Source organism: Neoarthrinium moseri (assembly GCF_022829205.1).
Source record: "Neoarthrinium moseri strain CBS 164.80 chromosome Unknown scaffold23_Wmoseri_CBS_16480, whole genome shotgun sequence".
Taxonomy (NCBI): domain Eukaryota; kingdom Fungi; phylum Ascomycota; class Sordariomycetes; order Amphisphaeriales; family Apiosporaceae; genus Neoarthrinium; species Neoarthrinium moseri.
The window spans coordinates 230928-247620 of record NW_026055137.1 but is presented as its reverse complement, the minus strand read 5'-3'; the positions used below and the strand labels follow the sequence as shown (position 1 = coordinate 247620).

Below are 16693 nucleotides of genomic sequence, written 5' to 3'. Positions count from 1 at the left end.
GCCAAGCATGTGCATCCTGCCAACAGCAGCCCAACATTCTACCTGCATGCGAGATCTGCTTACCTAAGTGAGCAGCCTGTGTCTCGGAACTTGACTACATTGCTACTTCTAGATATACGTCTTATCTTTCCACCTGGATGGTACATAATCCCCATTCCGCCGCCAAAGTGATACGCTGCTGCTCACTGTCGCTTGGCCCTGTACAAGCGAGAAGCGAAGAGTGACGAGTTTGCGAATGCCTGCAAAGCGCAGGTGCGGTCTTGCACGATGGGCGCAACAGGTTCCGATTCTTGCCGGCCTGGCAGAAAACGGGAGCTTGGACGGCTGCTCTTGGCTTTGTGACTCTTCCTAGGCTTCATCGTATGGTAACCGAGCGGCTGGCTAGGTATCTGGAGCAAACGACCTGTCTTCCGGATTCGCCAGCCATCATTCGAGTAAGAGCTCAAATAGCCGCGCAAATCATCAGTGGGTAACTTGTGCCGCGTCTAACTAAGCCAGTGTGGGAGACCATGCCGCAACACGTTGGGCAAAACTATTCATCAATTACATGGGATCAATATATCAAGTACAGTCCTGTAGAGCCTGTCTGGACCAAATGAATATTGGCTGTAATGAGCATCTATCCGCAGCAAGTGGTTTGAAGCATTCATACACACGGAGCAAGAAACTTGGACATCGTACGAATAAGTATGGTGAGTTTTTTTATGTGCCTCATTAGATATCATACATCGGTGTACCATCGACGGTCCTCTATCGGCCGACAAACCAAATTTCATGAGCCATCGCAAGCAGACTTTGGCCAGTTCTATAATCCATCAACGCCCAAACTCCACCAGCGAGATACACTATTCTCACTGCCCATGAGCATCCGGTGTGCCCAAATCAGCCTCTATGTGGGAAATGCAGAACCCGGAGAGATCGCCCCTCTCCCATTATCAAAAGAATCCACTCCAAGAAGGAGCCCGTCGCTGCCACCATGGAACGATAAAGACGGTTGGAAATGACCAGATGCAAAGTTATGACAAACTTTGAAGTTGTAGCCTGAGCCAACATGACATGCCAGAAGACCAGACGTTCATATCAAAGGGTATCAAATGCGCGCGTAATAACATTGCCTCAACAGATAGACAACAAGCAAGACGGTTCGTAGGGAGCGTGGGCAAGTGCGACTCGTAATCTGACGTGGGCAGACTCATTACGCCCTCGCATGAAAAGCCGGCAAACATACTTAGATGATGCTGTGCTTCTGGAAGATTCTCTTCAGGGAGTCGGTGTCGAAGTCATCGTCCTCGGGAATCATGTCGATAATGCCAGTCAGGTTGGCAAACAGGTCTCCTTGGTTCTTGTAGGCCAGGACGGTGGGCACCGCGGCGGCGTCGAACTCAATGTCCTCGTAGTGGATTTTGACGAAGTGAACATAGGGAAATTCCGCGACCAAGGGCCGCATCGCTTGGTGGATGAGCTCTGATACTTGGCACTGCGGAACGTGTTAGCACTGGTCGCGCCGGCGAGAGTAACAGGATGGGACAGCAAAGGCTTACCTCGTTGTCATAGACAAACACGACGACTACCGTCTCCCTGCCGACCTTCTCGATGGCATCAAGATAGCCTAAAGCGTCAACCGTGTCCATGCGGCCAAACATGCGCAGGCTCGGGCTGGTCCTGCGGTTTCGAATGCCGCCTTGGGCCTCCTTCTCCAGCTCCTGCCGCCTCGCCTCGCGCCATTGTTGCAGGAAGGCCTCCTCGTCGGCGTCCAGCTCGTCATCACTGCCCTCGCTCTGGGAGCCCTTGCTGGTGATGGTGGTCGTGTTGCCGACGTTGCCCATGCCAAAGACGGATCGTCTGGCGGCGCGGACCCTGTCGCGCCATCTCGTCTGGCGGGCCTCCTCATATGCTCTGGCATCCGCAATCACTCCCTTGACACCGGTGGCGCGGCCGGAGTCGAACGCGGCCGGTGGCAGCTTGTAGTTGCCGCCCTCGACGGGCCCCCTCATGCTGGGCATGCGCATGGCGGCGTCTATCTGGTCGTTGCGGAAGCGGTCTTCCTCGTCTTCGTCGCTCTGGTCGGCCTCGCGAGCGTAGTCTCTATCCTCAGGGTGTACACGTGGACTGTCACTGCCGGCGTTCTTGTTCAGCAGGTCCTGGAATTCCTCTTGGGCGGGAGTTGGGTTTGGATTTGGGTTGGAAGACATGGTGTCAGACACGGACGGGACGGGGGGGGTAGGCAGGTAGTTTTATGCGTGCGTATGGGCAGGAGCAGAGCCGGGCAGACCGCGTGGTTCAGGCAGATGGGTTCCGGGAAGTGCGGACAGGCTGAAGTGCCAGCGTGTCGGAGGAGAATGGAGGGCTGCCAGGATGTGGGAACCAATTCTTCTGGAACCAGAACAGAAGAAGGGCAGCGATAGGCCCCGTCGAAGGGGGGGTCTGGCAAGGGCAAGCCTGGACGCCGGGGGGGTAGTTCGTCGTGGGGACCCAGCGACGAGGTGCCTGGCCGTGGAGTGGAGTGGAGCGGCGGCCAAGGGGCAATCAGCGTGTGCGGCCGTTGAGTGCGGAGCCCCTGGTCTGCATCAGGGTGTTTCAGGGTCAAAAAGCCAGCCAACTGGGCTGAGTGACCGCCGTTGTGTTTGAGGCTAGCGCTGGTAATGCTTGTCCGAGGTCATTAAGCCGCTGCACCGGCGGAGAAGGTCGATGGCGAGATGGCGATCAGTGCAAGACGTCCTGTCCTGTGCCTACCAAGGGGGGGTTGCAGTCGCTCTCGTGGCAAAAAAGAGAAAGGTGTGAGAGGGGGGAAAGTGTTTCGACCACAGCCGAGAAGAAGATCGTGGGTTGCAAGTGAGTCTCGTCTTGGATGATGTTGGTTGGCTGGTTTGTTGCTAGCCAGGTTCCAAGGTTGGGAGTTTGGGAGTTTAGGTCTGTGAGTTGCACTTGGGCGAGGACATGCCCTCAGCCCCACAGCCGGCTGGACTTTTTGTGACCTACGTACGTACTTCCCTCCCGCCAGAAGGCAGCACTAACAAAGGGACGCTTTTAGAATCAAAATCAATTGCTATTCTTGAGTGGGCAAAAGTACTCGTGTGACAATCCTGATAGGCATGTACAGTCATCGTCAGATGCACAATCCTCCTTCTTCTTCTCACCCACCCAGGATGGATGGGCGAGGGTTCACGGCGTGGCTGCGTGGCCACATGGCCGCAGCCGCCTGCAGAATTATATTGTGGTGACAGGGATTAGAAAAACGTGGCCAGGAGTCGCCAAGACCAGGGATAGCCTGTTTGCAATTTGAGACCTCCGACTTTCTTCAACGAGCAGTTCGTTCGCCCGCCAGTCTGATGTCACGGCCAAGACGCAATGTATCTGACGCACGCTCGCTGGGCAGCCATGGTCGACGAAACATCATTGTGATGGCCCATCCCCCAAAGTCTGTTCAACTGCCGAGCCACTCCACGGGGTGTGAAGGGTGAAGAAGGGAGAAAAGCCAATGGCTCCGGGCCTGCCCAATGCTCAATGCTCAATGCCTCTCTAACCTCGTATGATGCAACTTCCGAGCGCTTTCCTATGATCAGCGCGGCTCAACTATGTCCGTGAGCCTCCAGACTCTTGACCACTGTCTTAGTCATTGGTGATCGTCCCGTGGTGCGGCGTCTGATTCGTCGCTCCATACTTGGTATCAATGGCAGCGCAACGTCCATCCACGGGCCACATGCCTGCATCGGGGATTTTGTGGTTTTCTCGTGTCACTGATCCATGCTGCCACGCAGCCACCATCTGATACCCATGCCGTATCCGCAACTGGGGATTCCTCTCATTAACAGCCTTGGCATGCTCCATGCTGACAAGATTATGTCAATGGGAAACCCCCCTGAACGTTGCAGTATATGACTCCTCAGCTTTGGATGGTAAGGCCAGACAACCAGACAACCAGAGACCAAGCATTGGTGGGTGGATATCTTCCCCATCAACGGTGCTCGGAAGCAGAGAGGGCCAGTTCAGTTCTGGGAGAACCGGCGTTCTCGAAGTGGCATGGACCCGGCCATTTTAGCTCAACGTGCAATCTTACGTGACCAGAAACGAAAGAGAGATTGACAATTTCACTGCTATTTACGGCCGCGATTGTGTTTAAAGTTAGAATTCACCAAGATCTTGATTCCTTTGGGCGGCAATCCAGCCACTGCTCTTACCCGACACAATACGTATTATTGAACAGGTACCTTTTGTAGGGCCCGCTACCGTACTGTGATACACAGAGAAATCCATTCCATGTTGCTCGTGTGAATGAGTCAAACGACACGTGTGGCGGGAGCCGGAGTGCACAACTCCATGAAGGACCTGCTTGTGTCAGCTTATGCCGGTGCTGGTGAGTATGAAGGATAAGGCAGTGTTCTTCCGCCGGTCAGTGCCCTCCCTCGTCCTGTATCGTGCGACCAGCACCGGCCTCCCTGGTTTGGATTGGGTCTCACGATGGGCGGTGTCCCCGTTCCTTCTAGAAAACTTCCAGGGCCCACCTCCCGCCAAGAGGATTAGTCGGTCCAAAAATAGTCAGGGATATCCCATTCAGTAAGACGACCGACAGCAGAGGCCACACGAGCTCCAGCAGCACAGGACCCTGAAAACGGGATGACATAAATTTTGGCACTCAAATCCACCGGGCTGCGACGAGCATGACGAACCTCATCTCCATACTTTTATGACAGGAAGGCGGGGATACCGTTCGGTATGCGAACGGGATTTCCGAGCGTGTAAGTCAGGCGGGCCAATCCAGCGAGCAAGAGATCAATCCTCCGCTGGCCGACAATGCAGAGGTTTCCAAAAAGGCTACAGCCGACGTGTGGGTGTCTGAGGAGGTTGCATTGCAGCTTGGGGCTGATTGCTGAGATCATGCAGACGATGCCAGACGAGCACGGTCCCGACGAGATGCAGACAACACCTGATGGGATCGGGATTGGAACCATCGTGTGGCACCACCTCGACGAACGCCTTGATCCCTTCCATGGATGTCAACAGCGCGGCTCCAACCTCCTGCCGTGAGCCGTGAGCATTGTTTCTCCGGGATCACGATGCCGTGCCACGAGAGGCTCGCATGGGGCTCGAGTGTTTCACACTAACCTGCCACGTCGTGGTTCTTGGGCAGTTTTGGGCTCGACGGACTCACTAAGCCTTACCACCTCCGCCCTGCGCTAGTCGCCCATGCCGAAAGATGTCATCGCAAGATCCTGTGAGCTAAGTTGGTAGCTTGGGCCGTTGCGAGATGTGCATAAAGATCAGCTTGGGCCACCCACACTACCGGTCGCTCTTAGGAAGGCCGAAGGAGATCGCACCATGTTTCAGGCATCCGTATCGGTACAGGACTCGCTTTATGACGAAACGCTCATCGTCGATGCCTCATAGGGCGGGGTAAACAAGTCTTGTGACTGGGAACGACGTGTCGTCAAACACTGGCACACTTCACCTAGGTAAACCTGACTTCGGATGACTTTCAGCTTCGAGGCCCATGCCCTGGCACCGCCGGTTGGCCAGGGGGTCGGCGTCTTGCCATCCGTCATTTGACACCATCGTGAGACTGAGTATGCGAAGAGCGTGCTGCTTGTGAGTGATATTTTCGACATAGTCAACGTCAGACCCGGCATGCGTCACATGGAGAGACTAGATTGCTCGACTGCCTTCCGTGGATCCACGGCCATCGGCTCGATCGATCAGTCCCAAGTGAATGGTTCCGCTAAGGCTAGATACATCGATGGGCCCTGCCCTTTGACCGGAACCACTGGATCCATCGAACACACCATCGTCCATCGACGGTTCTGCCTTAGCATGTTTCCAAACTGCGACACGTCGTCACCAGCTGTTTGGCGCCATATCGAGTAGGCTCTGAGCCATGGTTCTAGGCCACTGTCCATGATATGCTTTGTGGGCCGCGTGCTATTCTGGCTTGTTAGTCGAGGCAAGATACATGAGCACATCCTACTTCTAATTTATACTTACAGTGTGTAAAGTGAGCGGGATTCCTGCAGTGAAATATACTGAAGTTAGGCAGAAGATATCATTGTTGTAAGTCAAGGTGAGGATTCAACATATCATATGGGCCGGCGATGACTATGAGTCTGTGCATCTCCTACTATCCAACGGCAATAGCAGTGTCGTGTGTTGGAGAAGTATCATGAAGAGGCATCTACATACCATCCAAACATCCAGAGTTCAGATGGTAGATGTACGTATTCCCATTCCATGAAGTACCTAATCTCGTGAACTGACGACAAGTTAGTAACCAGCATTCAGCTCCGCTATGACTCTACTGCCTTGCCCTATCAGCTGGCTACAGACACCTACTCATATGGTTTCCAAGAAACAAAGTTGCAGGAAACCGTGAGTGGCGACCAATAACATACTGCTTCAGAGTGTGAAAACGAGAGCGGGTTCCGCTGCCACTCGTTGAATCTATGTACCCCTGCCAAGCCTGCCTTGCCGTATCTTGTTAATGTCCGAAGATCCTAAACTCTCACTCTAGATCCCGGAACTTTGGTTGAACTTACAACCGCCGGGGAAAGGCAATCCTCTGTCCGAATGGGAAGTTTTAGCGTACAGCGATATCGGCTTACATTGGACCTCCCTCCACCCTGCCTCATCAGCTCTTTGGCGTGCTTCACGGCCTGTTCAATAGAAATTGTGAACACAGCGTGACGCGGCCATTTTCTCCTCAGATTGGGCCGGTTCATGACGAACGTGGATCTGGACCGTCTGATGACAACCGTGGATTCAACACGGGCCGAGACTTCGACGCTGACCGTTACTTGGAAACTGAAGTTCAACCCCCCCTCATGTCTGGAAAGAACCTCGACACCAAGGGACGGGATGGGCAACTCTAAACATGGACTCTCTGTTTCCCGCCCATGGACTCCATAACATAGCACCCCGTAGTGAAGTCATAAGCCGATAGATCTCAGCTTCACCTAGCTATGGGAAGACCGGCCACAGCAGCCACGGTTCCTATAGGCCACAGCTCCGGGAAGCTCTGTTACAAGGTTTGCCTGCTTTCCCGCCAGCCTTTTTCCGCGTCGTGCTTACATAGCTACGCACACGGCGGAAGCTCGTTTCAAGGCTCATCCCTGGCTCATGATCAGCAAGCCTTCTGGCGTCCAACTGCCTGGGCAGAAGAACAACAGCTGTCCAGTCTTGGTTGTTTGCCATCTCAAAAGACATTACACGGGAGCCGGCCGGCTTGGTCAAGCCTCAAAGTTCAACGATGGTCTTTGGTTGTTCTGAAGCTTTGGCCCCGGGGACATTAGATCACCTGCAAGGAACATGGCAGATTGAACAGGAACCTTCAACCTGGATGCCCATTGTCCGGCAGGCGCGTCACGAAGGAGGCTGACGAGAGATCTCGGCATCAGGCTGCTTGAAAGAAGCAATAGTAGCAGCTAGGAAGGGATTTATACACGACAGGCATCACAGGAGGCTGTGGTGTTTGGAACTTCGCGAACCGGGAGGTATAGATAGACGAGACAACGTCCGATGAAGGGGATTCTTGGCTGGATTCAGCAAGGATCAAGGCTCGACGTCTTTTGTCGTCGAGACGAGAGCCGACAGGCGCGAAGCTTGATCTCAGCAGGATTCAACGGGCAGCATCAAGGAGCGGAAAGGCGGTCGTGCTTGCGAACCTTAAGTAAGCAAAGCCCAGTCTCCTGGCGCAGTTAGCCAGTCAGCCAGTGGATGAGACCTTGGGTTTCGTCGTGTTGGGACGCAGTTCGCCCTGGGGAAAGCTGGGCGGCAGACGGTGCAGGCCGTACTGTGGGCGGATATTTGCCAGTGCGATCCCAAATTTGTTCAAGCCGCAGTTGCAGGGGACGATGGATGGAGGTGTCGCTAAGCAGGGTGACTATCGGCAGCAATCTCCCACAAGCCTGTCTGCCCCAGAACGCGCGGGCAGGATGGGAAATCGGGAGCAACGGCAATCTCCAGAGGCCAGAGATGGTGGCAACGTGAGATGCTACAGTTCCACCTTGGACAGCGGGCACAGAGAGCAAGACGGATCATGTCGTCGTCCTCAGCCTGTTGCTGCGTGCCGTGTCGTTGGATCGTAGACAGTGGCCCTGGAGGAGGGTTCCGGAGACCAAAAAAACAGAGCTCGAATCGGGGAGCAGGCGGGGGGTGATTCGTCAATGGCGTCGACTTGCGGCGGCGTGTTGGTTGGCGCAGCCCAAAGCCCGGGAAACCGACGATGTCCTCCCACTCTCCATCCCCCATCCCGAATCAGGGCTCTGCGACCGAGTAGCTACTTACAGCAGACGCTAGTAATATAGGTCATGTCCATTGGCAGCATTCTCTATTTTCTCTAATTGTGGCACCCCGAAGAGGCTCTCACAGACACGACGCGGCAGCTGCACATGACAGCTCATCCCCATACCCATACCCAGCCCGCCCAGGCACCATGGAGGGGGTCCCCGCTGCGCACACCGTACTGAGGTACTGTTACTATGGTAGACATCGGATTCCCAGGCCAGGGCACCAGGGCCCAGGCTATGGAAATTCTGAGGTCGTATCGACATTAAACAGACCCTCGTCCGCTCATCAGCAGCATCAACTGAAATGCTGGCCAACCAGTGCCGATTGACATGACTGTCGAGTGCATGTGCCCCAGCCACTGTCCATCCGTTATCCACTGTCTGTTCACTGTCCTAGGCTCGCCAATGGCCACTGCAAATTGCCAGTCGGCCATTCCCAGCTCCCAGATGTCCCTCCCTCCCAGCTGCCCAGGACTTGCATCCGTTCTAGGTAACCCACCTACATACTTCTTACCCAGCTAGGTATCCTCTGTGCCCCGCCAATGTGTACGTACCTGCGGTACCTAACCACCACAGCAACCACGCATCCTGTACTAGGCAAGCTACTATGTATGTATGTAGCTACAGTACAGTGCAGTGCAGACAGTAGCCGGGCAAACTTTGGCACAATTTCAGTAAGCGAGCGCCGGATTGCACACTTGTGAGCAGTAGGCAAACAGCAGGACCACTTGGGGCTCCCCTAGGCGGGCGCTGGGCTGCTAGGACGAGCATTCTCTAGATGCTCGCCTCTACCCGCACAGCCGGACGGAGCACTCGGCCCTCCCCCCAGCGCGCAGGCTGTTGGACTTGGGGGCCGCTCGTCTTTCCGATTCGCACGGGTTCCGCAGTCCAGCGTGAGTCCAGCGGTTCGGTCCACGTTTTCTGCTGAGCAATCAAAGGCAGAAGGATACGTGTGCGGGTGTATGTAACTAACTTAGCTCCTGTAATGAGTTGGCTAATAAATCAACATGGCCAGGCTCCCAGGCTCCCAGGCTCCCAGTCTCCCAGTCTCCCCAGCCAGCCCGCTGTACTGTGTGCTGTGGTAGGCTGTACTGTGCATAGTAGGCAGTAAATGGCCTTACCCTGGACTCTCTCGGCCTTTACTCTTCCTTCTTCCCCCTCCACCCCCCGGTCTAGCCTCATTCATCAATAATCTTTACGCCCGCTAGTCTGTGAGGGAACCACTTGGCACTGGCCATCCTCTCTCTCTCTCTCTCTCTCTCTCTCTGCGTCGTCTTGGGAGTCAAGTCTGGCTGGCTGTCAGGCGCCGGGCCATACACACAACAGCACTGACCCTGGACTGGCCACCACTCACTCACTCACTCACTCGCTCACTCGCTCTCTGCTCCCGTCGTCCTCCCTTTTCCTCCTCCTCCGCGCCTTTTCCCTCGCAGGCCACCCCCCCGGCTCCCACCAAACCCACCCCCCCAAATCTCGCTCTCTCTCACTCACTCACCCTCTCTCGTCGTCTTGTCCTTGACTCCTGACCAAGACCCAGACCCAGACCCAGACCAAGACCAACGAGTCCTAGTCCCCAGCCCTTCCCCCTTCGTCGTAAATCCGCCCAGCTCCACCACCGCAAGCTCATCAATCCATCCTCTCCTCGCTCTGCCCCGGCGACAATCACTGCTCCCGGCCTGGCGACCTGATCTGACTGGCCAGCCAGTCGCAACCACCCCTGGCCCCGGCTCGCATCCATTCTCCTCACCCTGCTCCTGAGCAGCAACAAGCGTCTATCCAACCTCACACACCCTTTTCCCTTTTTCCCTCGGTGTCCTCTCCACACATCCATCAATTCACTGTCACCGTCCTGCCCGCCTGCCCGTCACCAGCGACCCCCCGTATCGTCGGTCGTCGCCCAGAGCACCGCCAACCTCGCCTCCAATCGCTCGTTTACCGCTGTCGCCTTCGGTCCTCAGCCCTTCCCACCACCTCCAGAGACGGTCCCTCGTTGCCATGGACTCGCAACGGCAAAACGATGTGTCGCCCGAGGCGATGCAGGCGCGCATCCAGCAGGCGCGCCGCGAGGCCGAGACGCTGAAGGACAGGATCAAGCGGAAGAAGGATGAGCTGGCAGACACGACCCGTAAGTCTTGACACGCGAATGAACCCATCTGCCCCAATTGCCAGGTTGATCGCGCCCCGAGAACGACTGCACTCCCAATCTCTCCTACTACGGCCCGCGGGACGGGACCTGCCTGAGCGCCCACGCGTACTTTGTTTCGTGACAATTGGCCATCCTCCCATATGCTCTCTGCCCGACATGTCCACCAGGCCGATGCTGACTGTAGCCCCCTCCTAGTGCGCGCCGTGTCGCAGCAATCCCACGACTCCATCCCCAAGAACCAGTTAATGAAGACAAAGAGGACGCTGAAGGGCCATCTGGCCAAGATCTATGCTATGCACTGGTCTACAGACCGGAGGCATCTGGTTTCTGCCTCGCAGGATGGAAAGCTGATTATTTGGGACGCCTACACCACGAACAAGGTCCACGCTATCCCGCTGCGCTCCTCGTGGGTCATGACCTGCGCCTATGCCCCGAGCGGTAACTACGTCGCCTGCGGTGGTCTCGACAACATCTGCTCCATCTACAACCTCAACCAGAACCGGGACGGCCCGACTCGAGTCGCCCGGGAGTTGTCCGGCCATGCTGGCTACCTGTCGTGCTGTCGCTTCATCAACGACCGCAGCATCCTGACCTCGTCCGGAGACATGACGTGTATGAAGTGGGATATCGAGACGGGCACCAAAGTCATGGAGTTCGCCGACCACCTGGGAGACGTCATGAGCATCAGCTTGAACCCGACAAACCAAAACACATTCATCTCCGGTGCTTGCGACGCTTTCGCCAAGCTGTGGGACATCCGTGCTGGCAAAGCTGTGCAGACCTTTGCCGGTCACGAGTCTGACATCAACGCCATTCAGTTCTTCCCGGATGGCCACTCTTTCGTGACGGGCTCGGACGATGCCACCTGCAGACTGTTCGATATCCGAGCAGACAGGGAATTGAACCTCTACGGCGTAAGCCCCCCTCGCGGATTTTCTAGTCCTCAGAACTCTACTGACCCACAATCTGCAGTCCGAATCTATCCTGTGTGGTATTACTTCCGTGGCTACTTCGGTGTCCGGCCGTCTACTCTTCGCCGGTTACGACGACTTCGAGTGCAAGGTAAGCAGCTCCTCGTGGAGGGTCGAGCTCGAATCATGTACTGACTTGCGTATAGGTCTGGGATATTACTCGCGGCGAGAAGGTTGGCTCTCTGGTAGGCCACGAGAACCGTGTGAGCTGCCTGGGAGTTAGCAACGACGGCATCAGCTTGTGCACAGGATCTTGGGACTCAGTCGTAAGTAGCCACAGATGTTCCCTCGTGTCTTCGAAATATCATGGGCCGCTGACATTTTGCAACAGTTGAAAATCTGGGCTTACTAAAGCGTCGAAATGTCCACGTACCGAATCAGCGCGACAGCGACGGCGACCCTCGAGAGATGACTGTCTGAATTATCACGTACTGGAGCGCCTCATCTCACCTTTCTTCGAGTGGTTATTTTGATCTAATTTCAACCTGATACGCCCTTTAATTCCCAAGACTCGGCGTATCCAGGACGAAGTCACGACAGCCTCTTTCTCAATACCAATTTCCTTTGATACAACTCATACCCGGCCGGATATCGTCGCCCTCTAATCGATTGTCGACCCATGTCTACTGAGCGGGTTGCTAATCCTGACCCGCTTTCTCGATATATCCTGCAACCTCCGTTTCCTGCTTCGCCAGTCCCACCGTCGCAGCTGTATTACATAAGTCGGACTACACCTTGTCGTGGGTTGCCCTCGCGCGCCAGGCAACCGAAGCGGACGCGTCGTGGCAGCCTTGTCAGGGGTTCTGATCGGCAAAGTCCCCCCAAAGCACACGTCAGCTCCGTTCTCGGGCAGGTGGTGATTCCAGGCAGCTATAGCACAGCTCGGAAGCACCGCCGTTTATTGTTGGGAACTGTCTATACCGAACCCCCCCCCTTTTTTTTTGCACCGAAACCGAAAACGTTCCATGCCTCTACTTGATTCCATGTTTTTCTGCGTTTTACTTGACACCCCCGATCTCGTTGTGGTAGAAGGAGCCCAGAGGCACGAGTTACTCTGATGTGGATAAGATGAAAAAATTTGAGGGTTGGGAAACTACGTTCCGCCATCCCCTCCCATGGTGGCAGAACCAACGAGCATAGTGAAGGCGCGGGGAGACGGCTATATTTTTGGAATTCTTCTTTGTCTCTTGTATCTCTCTTCCCCTGATCTTACGTCTTTCTTAGTCGTGGACAACCGGAGGATTATTGTGTTTGGGTTCAGATGTAGTACGACAGGGTCGAAGGAAAACAGAGATCTTGAAAAAGAGGCGCAAATTCTGACAGAGCCTACTAGTTGCCCCCCCTTGTACCATATAGTAACGAATGCTCAATGCTGCCTGCCTTAAATTCTTTTTTTTTTTTTTCGGGAAACTTCTGTGATTGTACCCGTGATTGCCTAGTTTTAGTGGGATTTGATACGCCTCAAACCTCGGGACGGCTGGCGATGAATGCTTACTTAACCTTTCATGTTCACCGAGACGGGAGGCCAACGGCCAATAGCTGCATATCACTGAGACATGCTTAAGAGGACTGAAGGAACAAACCTTGTACGTCATTCTGCAGCTTTATCGAAGCTAAGCCGAAAGCCTTTCGCAGCCCAGACAGCGAATGCGGATAAGGGGTATCTTCCCCGTCATTTCGAACCAATGCACCCGTGGCCTTGTCGACATCCTGCAAAAAGGCCGTTCGCCACCTCTACGTCTTGCTGTATTGGCATACTGTACGAAGACACAATGATGTCTCACGTTCCGGGATGCCATGGCTCACCCGCGACCCCCTACCCTGCTCCCCCCGAGCTCTCGAGCTATATCACATCTAGAGGCGGAGCCGACACTCCGAACTGTATGGTGGGTCTTCACGGGTGGAAGATGGTGCAGTACTCTCTTGCCACTCTGTCCACGGTACTGTGGCCAGGGGTGAGGCTGGGTTGGACTGGCTGGTAGGTGCCCATGAGGCTTGTGGAAGTTCCTTCCCTCGCCAGGTCTACCGACCGATCCGTAAGGAATACGGAAGCGGTACTATAGATCTCCTACACCGCTTCCTCCTCTCCAATGTGTTCACAAGTAAAAACAAAAACGTGTTGCCTATCTCAAGTCGCTAGGTGATCACCACTCCAATGATGAGAGAAAAGCAACGCTATCGGGCATCGATACCTACCTGAACCTTGCCCTTTTGAGGGGAAGCTTCAGTGATACAGGGCCATTATCCACCGCCTGCTATCAGATGGTTTGTTTTTTTATGAAAAGCTTCGCCATAGTCTCAACGGTTGTTGTCGGCTGAAGCACGCACTCCAGACCGTTAGCCATCAACGTCGATCTAGGGTCCTGGAAGATTCCGCCATGTCCCCGCCGACAGGGCTTGTAAGCCAGATGCGATCGCGATACCTGAACCGTGCCTACGGTAGCTCAACGTATCGTTTTCATTCATCGACGCATGTCTTGACGATCATGTTTTACATATATATACACATGGCTTCCGTGAATAACGCAGTCTCGATTGTTCAACAGCACCCAGGGCCGGAGGGGGAAAAAGGTCATCCATTAAGCCTCGGTAAATAATAAAACGACAAGCCCTCTTGATCCTGTATTTGCTGTTGTAATTATCCTACTAGCGGCACGTCGCATTGGGAGTGGGCTGTCTGTTCGTGATCAGCATGCCTTCATCACCCGGCTTCCAGGTTCGTTCGATCCTTCAAACTCATAACAGATATCTCTGAGCTGGTTCCAAGGTAGCACAGGAGAGGGGCGAAGAGATGGGGAGAAAAAGCAATTGTCAGACAAAGACCCCGGTTGGAGGTCCAGACTGTAGGGCTTGCTCTTGAAGAATCAGGTCACAGCAGCACCTAGTCGACAGTCGCAAGTCCACAACAGTACGTAAGTCGAGCTAACCCCTGTTGGTAGTAACTAGGTACTGCGAATACCCGTAGTAGAACAAGTCGATATCACGACACCGCCAACGGTCCCATAGATTGCCGATCAGACTCCAGAGTTATGTGTTGGACTAGTAGGGGGTTTGTTGTCAGCCAGGCTTCGTCCGAACCCTTAATTGCTAGAACACAGTGCGCTGGCTTGCAACTGCCACACCCGCGTTTGCAGGAGAGATTACTTATGTGAAGCTCCTTGATTCGCGGTGTCGCAATAGCCCTCGCAACGGAAATTTTGACGCGGCCCCTAGCGACAGAGACGGGGGGCTCGATCGGGTATAGGCTATAGCCCGGGCCTCACCAATACGTTTCTAGAAATTTGGGACCTTCCCTTGTTGGTGGAGCCCATCTGCTCCCCGTCCTTGCCCCTGGCCCGCATGTCTGGGCGAGCTGGGAGAATCCGTGACTGATGAGCTTGCCGAGTCAGGCGACACCAACACCACACAAGCCTCAGTTCCCCGTGCAGGACAAATGTGCTGTATGTAGGCAGTAGGCGGCTGAACGACTCAGCGCATACCTGCGGCTGCCAGACCCGGGCGAACACGGTTCAGCTGGCGACATCTTAGGGCTGCAGATGTGAAAGCATCACGCCTCCATATGCAGGCAGCGCCCGCCCGGCCGTGTCCATCGGAGCTCTGCCGACAGACGCACCTAGCTCCAGCGCAGCTTTACGGAGCACAATAGCTCGCGTTAGTGGCATTTCCTATGTCCGCCCGAGACCTCAGGATGGCTCAGAAACACCATGTCTCTTACGGGGCCGCGGGTGGCGGATCCGGCCGAGTTTTGTACACTTCAACTCCGTGCGATGCATTATTACTCTCCGGACTATACTTTGCGTCATCCGAGACTAGTCAGCAATGAATTTTTTATAAGACACCAAAACCATCACCATCACCATGACGTGTGACATTGATTTCAAGGCCATGCCAAAGATCGAGGTAACAACTCTTCAAGCTTACTACCCCGTCGATATGTACCACAGACACATTGTTGGCGGCATGAACCATCATGCTATATTCTAAGACCATCGAGGAGCCTCAACCTTTGATCTGGCATAATGGGCACACCTCCTTGATGACTGTTGTAGACTAATGTTGTTTCTCAATGCAGCTCCACGCTCATCTGTCAGGCAGCATATCACGACAATGCCTTCATGAGATATGGGCCAAGAAGAAAGCCGCCGGCTCGACCCATCTAGAGGACCCTCTCGTGGTCATGCCTGTTGGAAAGCACGACTATGACTTGAACACGTAGAGCGCGTCCTGCACCAGACAATCTGCTCCCCCACCGGCTGACCATCTCCTAGCTTCTTCCCGCTGTTCTCCTCGTACATATACCATCTGGTGGATGATGCCGAGGCCCTGCTGTACTCGACCAAGTCCGTGGTCGCCGACTTTGCCGCTGACGGCGTGGTCTACCTGGAGCTGCGCACGACGCCGCGCGCCATGCCCGCCGCGGGGCTCGACAAGGCGGGCTACATCGGCGCCGTGCTGGACGCCCTGGCAGCGGCAGAGCGCGAGCACCCGTCAATCCGCACGCGGCTGATCCTGTCCATGGACCGGCGCAACACGCTGGCCGAGGCGCACGAGGCCGCGGGCCTGGCGGCCCGGTTCCGCGCCCGCGGCGTCGTCGCCGTCGACCTGTGCGGCGACCCGGCCAAGGGCGACGTCGCCCTCTTCACGCCCGCCGTCGCCGCCGCCCGCGCCGCCGGCCTCGCCCTCACCGTCCACTTCGCCGAGGCCGAGTGCAGCGCCTCGGACGCCGAGCTCGACACTATCATGGCCTGGGGCCCCGACCGCCTCGGCCACGTCATCCACGTCCCGGAGCGCGTCAAGCGGGACATTGCCGGCCGGCCCGGCATCGGGCTCGAATTGTGCCTGAGCTGCAACGTCCACGCCAAAATGATCGTGGGCAGCTTCGAGGCGCACCACTTTGGGGAGTGGTGGCAGGTGGAAGGCGTTGTTGTCGTGCCCTGTGTGAGATTCACCCCTTTTCTTACTATTTTATCTTAGTCGAGGAACCTTCCAGTGGATGGGAAGATTGAGAGCAGCGGAACGGCGAGCTGACTTTTGCATATTAGACCGACGACGTGGGAGTCTTTGGCAGTCCGGTATCGAATGAGTGGAGGTTGATTGAGGAGCATTTCAAGCTGAAGAAAGTGGAGCTGTTTGGGCTCGCGCGGAAAGGTATCGACGTCATCTTTGGCGGCGATGAGGAAAAGCAAAGGCTCCGGAAGATCATGTGGTGAGGTGATGGGTAGACCATTGCGAAAGGGAATTACTGCATGCATAGCTAGGTCATCAGAGAACCAAGCCCCTTTGTTCGAGACTTGCACCAAGCA

The 16693-nt window shown here is 55.3% G+C and overlaps 3 protein-coding genes across 3 annotated transcripts; 2 read left to right on the top strand and 1 right to left on the bottom strand.

The window, feature by feature from the left end:
* Positions 1–1228: 1228 nt before the first annotated feature.
* On the bottom strand, positions 1229–2192 carry JN550_006570 (uncharacterized protein; the record flags this gene model as incomplete). Its single annotated transcript, XM_049318324.1, has 2 exons — positions 1229–1477; positions 1542–2192. 2 exons carry the CDS (start codon positions 2190–2192, stop codon positions 1229–1231), a joined length of 900 nt encoding a protein of 299 aa, XP_049171458.1.
* An 8076-nt stretch (positions 2193–10268) lies between these two features.
* JN550_006569 (uncharacterized protein) lies at positions 10269–11742 on the top strand (the record flags this gene model as incomplete). Its single annotated transcript, XM_049318323.1, has 5 exons — positions 10269–10398; positions 10615–11333; positions 11392–11481; positions 11537–11656; positions 11722–11742. 5 exons carry the CDS (start codon positions 10269–10271, stop codon positions 11740–11742), a joined length of 1080 nt encoding a protein of 359 aa, XP_049171457.1.
* A 3506-nt stretch (positions 11743–15248) lies between these two features.
* Positions 15249–16600, top strand: JN550_006568 (uncharacterized protein; the record flags this gene model as incomplete). The annotated part of the gene is made up of 4 exons (XM_049318322.1): positions 15249–15290; positions 15463–15602; positions 15659–16328; positions 16433–16600. The coding sequence occupies 4 exons, from the start codon at positions 15249–15251 to the stop codon at positions 16598–16600; spliced, it is 1020 nt and encodes a 339-aa protein (XP_049171456.1).
* Positions 16601–16693: the final 93 nt, after the last annotated feature.